This window comes from Perna viridis, chromosome 10, assembly GCF_037379345.1.
Source record: "Perna viridis isolate PV_CMFRI_1.1 ecotype Kerala chromosome 10, ASM3737934v1, whole genome shotgun sequence".
In the NCBI taxonomy this organism is placed as follows: domain Eukaryota; kingdom Metazoa; phylum Mollusca; class Bivalvia; order Mytilida; family Mytilidae; genus Perna; species Perna viridis.
The window spans coordinates 8057718-8067649 of NC_142454.1; the positions used below are offsets into that span (position 1 = coordinate 8057718).

General features: G+C 33.5%; 1 protein-coding gene across 4 annotated transcripts; it reads right to left on the reverse strand.

Annotated features, from left to right (window-relative positions):
- Positions 1 to 103: 103 nt before the first annotated feature.
- On the reverse strand, positions 104 to 9143 carry LOC148604377 (delta(14)-sterol reductase TM7SF2-like). 4 transcript variants are annotated; one of them, XM_088551097.1, is made up of 8 exons: positions 9112 to 9143; positions 7128 to 7228; positions 6633 to 6813; positions 5581 to 5781; positions 4642 to 5028; positions 2268 to 2348; positions 1357 to 1479; positions 104 to 978 (listed from the first exon to the last, which is right to left on the reverse strand). In XM_088551097.1, exons 2-8 carry the CDS (start codon positions 7197 to 7199, stop codon positions 818 to 820), a joined length of 1206 nt encoding a protein of 401 aa, XP_088407223.1. In that variant the 5' UTR covers positions 7200 to 7228; positions 9112 to 9143; the 3' UTR covers positions 104 to 817. The 4 variants fall into 4 exon arrangements, with proteins under 4 accessions (XP_088407223.1, XP_088407224.1, XP_088407222.1 ...); XM_088551098.1 differs by lacking the exon at positions 9112 to 9143 and adding an exon at positions 8653 to 9056; XM_088551096.1 differs by lacking the exon at positions 9112 to 9143 and adding an exon at positions 8672 to 9055.
- Between the last annotated feature and the right edge of the window lie 789 nt (positions 9144 to 9932).

The window sequence follows — 9932 nt, forward strand, 5'->3', positions numbered from 1 at the left end:
AAATCGTGACATTTCTTTTATTTACCCGTTTCCCTTAAAACGTAAGAATTCCAACGCTTCCATAAATCAACAGGTATAATTATATTTCAAAGGAAAAAAAACGTAAAATTCATGATTATTTTATTAGATGAATGGCAAAACAAAAAACAAAAAAAACAAGCCTATTTATACAATACTTATAAAGCTGCAAATTTCATATATCCTTGGATTATACTTTTTTTATTTCCATACGATTCTTGGTCCTTTTGATTTCTCTTCAACAGTTCTGTTGCCATAAATAGGAACTACCAATTTATATCCTTTGGTTTCATTTTCTCATTCTCAAGAAAAAAAAACAATCGTATATCTGACTTTTTCTTGATAATGTCATAATGTTCGTAATATTTCAATGTGACTATATAATTAAATCACTTTGATAGCAGAGACGTGACGTTTAATCAGGTTAAATATGCTTACGTGCATTATCAATTTGACTTAGATTTACATCAAATAAAAATATATGTGGTATCATTATCTGGAAGTAAGAAAGGTAGTCGAGTATATCGACATGATTTGAAATGATTTCATGTCACTTTGAGAGCCACATCCAAACTATCTGTTCGAAGCATATTAAACAGTACATTGCCGAATAAAACTGCTAAAAAATCTGAAAAACTGACTAATACAGGTCAACACAAAATCAATTCAAAGAGAGAATGTTAGATATTGTCTACAAGATTGAATTAAAACTGGGCATAGATCTGTAAAGTATAAGTCCATGTAAACGACAATTATCAGTCTGTAGCTGACTCTGTGATTGATTGTGTCATTGCATTGTTCAGTAAACACCAGGTATAAGTCTGTATCTGACTCTATGACAGTATGTATCCCAGTCATCTCCATACTTTTTCTTACACTCCTTGGAATCTTCTTTCTCTCGATCCATCATCATCAGAGTTACCATCAGTGGGTTAAAGTAAGCGAATACAAAACCCAAACCTGGAAAGGATTATCAAAAAGAATTCAATTACCTTTCTGCAGAAGCTTTACAAAACACATAGAAAGCTTAAGATATCTGGAAATTCCTGTCAATTTTTGCAGATTTAGAAATAAAATAATGCAGATTTGAATATTCTTTGCGTTTATTAGATATGTTAAGTTGTGATTATGTATTTGCCCTATCACTCCTTGACATTTTGACATTTTTATTTAATGTAAGTTTGATGTAATTCTTATTTATATTAAAAAAATGTCAAATTATCTTGTTTTCATTTAGATCTTAGTTTTCAATTTATATTTTACGCATCACAGATATCATAACATAGCGTTACAATGTATACAGTGCATTAAATGACGAATTATTATAAATGTACAGACCAGCCGGCATTGCCATAGCGGTATTCATAATGATATCACCAAGGTAATTAGGATGTCGGCACATTCCCCACCATCCAGAAACTAACAGGTTGGTTCCTCTAGCTGTAGATATTACCTCATAATCTGCAAAATATCTTAATTGAAAGTGGTTGTCAGAATATTAATATGAATGCCCAAATCCGTATCAACCGGCGAGTACTATATCACCTATGATGTACATTTTGGCATGTCTTGTTCATTATATTTTACATGTAAGTTATACTTAATGAGTGTTCCGAATAAGGCTGTGGACGAGTAATCAAAGGAACCAAGAATCTAGCGGAAATCAAAAGAATGTAATCCAGGGACAAAGACCAGGCATGGTAAACAGACAAACGCAACAAAGAACATAAAGTAACTAAATAGTACATAAAAAGTAACAAAAGTAAATGAGCAACACCAAAAAACTAGGAGCATGGACCAGCTGCATCAGTAGGGTAAACACCCTCTACTTTTCTAGAAATACCCGCCGAGTCGCTCATAAAAAATCAAGTTCGGGTTAGACGAAAGAGGAAATAAAAAAAACTATTACACGTTGAACAAATCAGTTTTCATGGTAGAGATGGGTACACCGTAATGATCCAAGAGTCCATGATGACGGCCATAAAACTTCTGTAGTGATAACTTCAATCTTGTAGCAACAAGAACATGAACTCATGGATCGTTACGTTGTATTCATCTTCACCATGTAAACTAATTTGTTCAACTGTTACAAAATGTCCATACGCAGGTGCTGAAGGGGTGTAGCCACAGATGAAAAGAAAGTTGACAATACGGAATACCAAACAATTACAAAAAAAAAAAAAAACAAAATTAAAGTCCCAAATGAATATGAACAATTTTGAAGATTGAGTCAAGAAACACATTCGTACCTTTGAATTCATGCGCATCAGGATTTTGTCTGTATCTGCTTTTCTCACCATTACTCATTCGGTACATATAATATCCATACACTACAAGAAAGTAGCAGTATTTAGTAATACAAACGAACAGTCACCAATTTCTAGAATAAGAAAAAACAAAATTAAAAGAACTAGGAAAGACATTTATTTTGCGTCGGCGCGGAAAAAGCGGCTTATAACGTGATAACTTTATTACGTAGATGTTATACAAAGTAACTAACTTGAGTACTTTTGAAGTCATAAATTGTACAGGGAATTCAGTAACTATGTTTCGCTGCTTAGATTTGTACTAACAAACGGTCGGCATTCAATGGGAACAAATTGTGCTCCTCTATTTGCTGACTTATTCCTTCACTCTTATGAGGCTGACTTTATTGCTGATCTAATTCGAAAGAAAGAATATCGTTTAGCTAGATCCTTTGATCTCAGGTTTCGCTATATAGATGATATATTTATTGTTAAACAAACCTAGTTTCTGGGATTTGATACATCGCATCTACCCCAAAGAACTTGAGATAAAGGATTCTACAGACACTGTGAAGTCAGCCTCGTATCTTACACTTAGAAATCGATGGGAAGGGAAAACTATTGACCAAACATTACGAAAAACGTGAAGACTTTTCATTCATGATTGTTAACTTTCCTTTCATCTGTGGTAACATTCCCTAAGCACCTGCGTATGGAGTTTTCATATCACAACTAATACGTTATGCCAGAGCTTGCAGTAACTACGCATCCTTTTTGTATCGCGCTAGACTTCTTACAATTAAGCTTCTGGACCAGGGACAGGGTTATGTTGCTACAAGATTGAAGTCATCACCACAGAAGTTTTATGGTCGTCATCATGAACTCGTGGGTCGTTACAGTGTATCCATCTGCACCATGATAACCAATTTGTCCAGCGTGTCCAACGGACGTTACTTTTGTATGAGCAACTCGGCGGGTATTTCTAGAAAAGCAGAGGACGCTTACCTGGTACAGGCTCCAAGGTTTTAGTGGAGTCCGAGTTGCTTATTTATTTTTGTTTCTCTGTATGTATTGTTTTAGTTACTTTATTTTCTTTGTTGTGTTTGTCTGGTTTACATGTCCAGACTTTGTCCCTTGATTACATTTTTATATTTCCGCTAGAATCCTGGTTCCCTTGATTACTCTTTCATAAATATGATGCTGTTGACTTTTCTACCAAGTATACAACATTGCCACAAAAATTAATGCATTTTTCAATGATTTAAGCAGGATAATTATACATGTATTAGTAAGCCATATTTAGTTATGATAAATACTTTGAATTTCGTAATTGATGATATTTATGTTCGATTTGGTAATACTTTATGTAGACAGGTTGTTAATATCCCAGCGGGGACTAGTTCTGCTTCTCTTTTAGTCGATTTGTTTCTCTTTCTCTCTATTGTTACGAATCACATTTCATGGCTGGGGTTAGATGCTTCACAACACGGTCTATTGCGTAAATAAAAAAAAAAACAAAAAAACTTTGAGATATCTTGCTGATAGCTTGACAGTAAATAATCCTAATTTCGAAAAAGATGGTCAAGACACTTAAGCCGACCAAGTCTATCAATAACAGTACTCGAACACCTTTTCTTTAATTATATACTACAATAGAAAATTGCATACTTTATACCAAAATTAATGACAAAATTAATGAGATTTTCCTATTGGTACTTTTCTATTTCCGGATGATGAACTTCCTTAAGCACCCTTCTACTGTATTTACATTCCGCAATTGGTCCATTTTGTTCGTGTTTCAAATTTCCGGTAACAGCCTGGTTCACTTGATGACTATTTCATTATCTTGGCCACTTATTTCCTCCGTTACTTATACTTTAAGTATAAATCCATGTAAAATTCTGCGGCGGTAGAGGCGATTCATTGTGTAAAAAAAACCGCAGACACAGTTGAAACAATTGACGCTTTTTTCTGCTCACATAGACCATATTTTTACGTATATATAGTCTTTTCTGTATACAGATTTGTATTTTGTTTTTAACGATATCTATGGCAAAGTACCAATTTCATATACAATCTTCAAACGTGCAACAACCCAATCGCAAACTTAGATTGTATTTGTGGTCAGTAACTGTTGCTGAATTAACATAAAAGTGAAATTGGTGGGTTTTTGACATCAAAAGTCACCTCCTATCTGTTTCTTTAAGGACAACCTTTAGGTTTTACATTCTGTCTCAATTCAGCATGTACGGTTTATTAATTATCATTTCTAACTGTTTTGTTTTAATTTTTTCTCCACTTCAATTTATACTATACTATGTTTATACTTTTTCTGTTATTGAGAATATGTTTAGTCGATACGTCAAAGAATACTTACTGAAAACTCCAGCTATAGCTAAAAGGCAGTACCATGGAAGTTGAATGTTGTAAGCGGCAATAACATTAACAGCAACACTGCTTTGTATCAAGATGGATACACCCAACATCAAAAGCAATGCGCCACATCCGTCATTTGCCATCTCTTTAACATTAATCATAGTCCATTCAAACCATGAACAGTCTACTATATACAGTAATTGCATACCAACAGCTAATAATAGACTGTAGTTCGACGTAGTGTGAACATCATAGAATTTAGCAACAATTGCAAACTGATATAAGACTACAGCTATCATCAAAGAACGGGAAACAACAAGTTTGACGTCGAGAAATCCTATACGAGGGCTGATGGTTTTGCCTAAAAGCCAATCTTGCAATACACTTCCTACAAAATGAATGAATATATAACTATAGACCTAGCCAAACCATTCATAAATAGTCCAATATATCTCATTATGGAATGCAAGTACATGTATACTGCTGTTTGGGTAAAATATATTTGTCCTGATAGAGGTGAAGGTAAACTCATTACCGGTAATTTGTCTAACGGATCTTTTTTGCGCTATATGCACAATACTCAATCTTTAGATCATATTATCTGAAATAGAAGAAAATTGACATCCAAGGTAGATGTCAAGAGTTTATTACTTTATAATGTCTAATCTTATTTAATAAAGGGTTTAAGAGCAATTTGATCAATTTAGCAATGCATGATTTGTTCTATTTGACTACTCACTTTTGACTGTATACCCATTAGTAATAGATAAACACTGCTGTCCAATAATTTTTTAACTAAAGTCAAAGATAGTTCCATTGATATATGTTTTTTTTTCTTATATTTAATTTCTTGCAAAAGTACTTTATAGAAATGTCTGGCTAAACAATTTCTTTGGTACTAACATGTACTATCAATTTTTTTTTCATTATATACACTTACCCATTTTTGCATTTGAGTTGACGTTATAATCAGGAATTTTTGAGAATCTTGCTGTAAGCATTAGTACCACACTCAGGACATAATGGAATAAGAACACTGCTAAAGTCAGTTCCCATGTTTTATCAGCGATTGTGGACACTTTTAATCCGGAAAGGTAAGCCACAAGAAATCCTGCTATGTTGACAGCCAACACGAAGAAACCTAAGTGTAATTGTATACATTATCGGACAAACATAAGTTTTCCAACTATCTTAAGGAACACAAAATCTAAAAATAAACTATTAAAAAAGTCGTACACCTTCATGGGGATGATCTCACAACTTTTGTTGCGATTATTTTTATTTGGGTATGCATTGCTTTGAAAGGATTAACGCCAGGTTGATGAAGTTCTTAAACAGTGTTATAATGCTACAAGATTGAATTAATCATTTAATCATTACAGAAGTCATATGGTCGTCATCATGAACTCGTGGGTCGTTGTGGTATATCCATCTGCACCATGAGAACCAATTTGTTCACCGTGTCATAGTTTCCCTTTCCTCTTTTGTCTACCCCGGACTTGACTTTTATGAGCAACTCTGTGAGTGTTTCTAGAACAGCAGAGAACGCTTACGCTACCGGCGCACCTGTTCCATGCTCTAGTTTTTATCCCTCGATTGCATTTTTTTTTATTTCCGCTAGAATCCTGGTTCCCTTGATTACTCTATCGTACTATTTCCATGCGTTTTTGTGAATGAAATGTTATACCCGAAAAATTGACGGTACGGAATGAATTGTCACATTTTCTGTCATCAACCTATGACGTATGACGTATAGGGTCGTGCTCACATTTTGAGGAGAGAAGGATGATCATTTACAGATGTCTATGTTCGTATTACTTTGGTTTATAAATGTACTTTATGTTGTCAATAAATTCGGATTATGTTTTTTGTTAAATTGAAACCAATTACCCATGGGTTCTACTGACTTGTACATAATTGACAATAAAATAATAAAAAAAAAACCAACTGATTTAAAAAAGGTTGATATACTCTGAATCGCCTGACACTTACCATTTAATCTGTAGCTAAACCGATACCCATGTTTTCCTGGTAAACCTTGAACAACTTCTCCTCCAAATGGAAGAACGTAGAGCAGACACTGAATACCAAACCAAGCAATGTACAGAACAGACACAGTAGGGTCTAGTAGAGGTCTCCATACAGTTGGCAGTTTTAACAGAGACCAGTCATTCTAGGAATCAGGTTTAGTTTAGTTAACATTTATGTTAACATGGTAAACTGGATATCTTAAACTTGATTTCTTTATAAAAAATTATGTATTAAAGAATTTTAGAGACGTAATAAGCGACCAAAAACACCATGATAATATGGTTATGCAAGGTCATAAATTTAAAGTTTGAATTCTATTTCTATCGAGATAGTTGTTCGATCTAGACTGCCTGCTATAAATTATTTGACAAATATGAAATCGATGAGAATTATCCATATATCCGTTATATCGTACCTGGTACACCTATTTTCAATGTTACTATGTTATTGACTTACTGATACACTTTTTGCACTGATGTAAAACGATAGGAAAGTGTTAAACAGCAACATTAATAGATAGGAGTACATCGTCAGGCTGTCTGCCGTTCTATATCAACCTATAAGTAACAGAAAATAAAACAAAAACAAAAACAACATTTTCCATTGTAAAAAGTGATCTTGAAATAATACGATATTATCAATTAGTTTTTACTGTAAAAACTTAAGCAAAAGCTTTATTGACGTTTTTAAAAAGCAAAAACAAAATTTCTCTCGTAAATATTGTGAAAGAGTAATCAAGGGAACCAAGGTTATAAACTTTATTTATATTTGTTGGGAAGAACATTCGAATATCACTTAGCTATCCTATTCCTCTAATGTAGAAAGCAATCAAGGAAACCAAGATTCCAGCTCAAACCAAAAGAAGGCAATCCAGGGACAAAGACCAGTTACGGAAAACAGACACACACAACAAAGAACACAAAAAAACCACAACAATACATACAAAGTAACATAAGCAAATGAGCAAATCGGACTCCACTTAAAACTGGGAACATAGACCAGGTGCACCGGTAGGGTGATACACCCGCTGAATTGCTCATAACAAGTCAAGTATGGGGTAGACGAAAGGGGAAAGGAAAACTATGACACGTTGAACAAATCAGTTTTTATGGTGTATATGGATACACCGTAACGATCCACGAGTTCATGATGACGACCATAAAACTTCTGTAGTGATGACTTCAATCTTGTAGCAACACAACCCTGTTCCAGAAGCCTAATTCGCGATACAAAAAGTATGCGTAGTTACGGCAAGCTCTGGCATAACGTATGCATTGTGATGTAAAAACCTCTATACGCATGTGCTGCAGTGATGTTTCCACAGACGGAAGGAAAGTTGACAATTCTGAATGAAAAGTCATCACGTTCGTCGTAAGGTTTGTTCAATAGTTTTCCTTTACCATCGATCTCTTAGTGTAGATCAAGATTTGATGCTGACTTCACAGTGTCGGTAGTATCCTTTATCTCAAATTCTTTGGGGTATATGCGATGTATTAAATCCCCGAAACTAGGATTAAACAAATCCGTTTTCACGGTGCAGATGGATTCACCGTAACTATCTACGAGTTCATGATGACAATGAAACGCATTTTGTATAAGTCAAGAAAATGGAACACATTATTTTATAGAACTTCTTTAAAAAGGTTTATCCTGAATGATTTTAAGAAAATGATACAATATTGTTGATATTATGGCAAAGAAAATAATTTGTATTTCAAAATTACGCCCTTAATTTCAGGAAAAACTTTGAAACTTCAATTTTATAATAATGTTATTATACAATAAAAAGTAGCCCTTATACATGTATCTTCTTATCAATGATATTTACAAGATATCGTCAAATGCAGAAGGGCAATTCAGAAATATTAAAATTCAAGAAATGGCAAAACGTGATAACATGAACGATCCACATACACAATGTAGACAGCGAAATGAACAATTATATACATAAATAGAAAATAAGTAACACAAGACAGCATACAACAAACTAAAACACTTGCAAGACAAGTAAAACATGTGCTTCTCCTTCCTTGTCCTTGTCCATCTCGGGCGGAACAAAAAAGTGATTGATTATTTCGTAAAGCTTTTTTTATATCCAGTGACTAAATTTTACACCTGATTGTGACATATCGCTGGCCACATTGATACGTCATGGTCATCGGTTAAATATAATCATTTCATTTCAAACATTTCGTCGTAAGAGATCTTTGTAATTTTGAAGTATACACATCGATAGCAGAATCTTTGTAGCGGATGACAGGGAATAATGCTTGCACAGCAAATCACAAAGTTAGCAAATTACTCATTATAATAATGAAACTTCCTTATGGAGTACATATAAATGAAACTGTTAATATTGTTGTAATGAAGATTTTTTCAACGACATAAACTCGAAGCATGTCATTTTCATGACAGTAAATGAGCATAATAATCGTCTTACCTTTTTTATGGAAAACGGAATAGTAAATTATCTTAAAATAGAACAAAGCGCTTTCTATTGAGGGACCATCTCAAAAATCATTTACATTTTTTAGGAAAAATATAATTTTGATAAGAATTGTTAAACATTTCTGTAGATGTGATATTTTTTTTATTTATTTATCATCGAATAACAATTGTATACATCGATAACAGAATCTGCGAAGCGGATTCATTTCAGGCGAACCTGATAACCCAATTATATAATACACCGTTTCTTCTAAGATAATGAGCCATTTACTGTTACACGAGCGTAAAGGCGAACCTAATTACCAAATTATATACATAAACATTTTCTGCTAAAAATGAGTAATATAATGTTACACGAGTCTAAAGGCGGACCTGATTACCCAATTATATGAATAAACATTTCTTCTAAAATAATGAGTAATTAAATGTTACAAGAGCTAAAGGCGAACCTGATTACCCAATTATATGAATAAATAGTTCCTTCTAAAATAATGAGTAATGATTAAGTTTTTTTTTTTTGTAAATTGTCCTTTGTGCTGATATAACCACTGATTTACCGATTATAACACAATAGCATGCAAATTTTATTTAATCACCACTAGACCAATAACCTAGATTAAGCCCACAATTTCGTTTGTAACGCCTGTATCAAGTCAGAACCATTCCATCGATAATATCTATTTTGCCAGATTTATTTTGGACTCGACTTGATTATGGACCGGACTAGTGTTTGGTAATTTTGTTGTTACCTTTATTCATTGATAACAAACTTTTCCATTAGTATTTCTAGTACACGTAAAGTGCAAATTTTAA

Excerpts from the sequence above, each read along its gene's own strand:
- LOC148604377 (XM_088551097.1), bottom strand. The coding sequence starts at position 7,199 with ATGTACTCCTATCTATTAATGTTGCTGTTTAACACTTTCCTATCGTTT. Across the intron at positions 5,782-6,632 it reads GTTTAGCTACAGATTAAATG|GTTTCTTCGTGTTGGCTGTC; the intron begins GTAAGTGTCAGG and ends AATTACACTTAG. Across the intron at positions 979-1,356 it reads CGCTATGGCAATGCCGGCTG|GTTTGGGTTTTGTATTCGCT; the intron begins GTCTGTACATTT and ends AATCCTTTCCAG.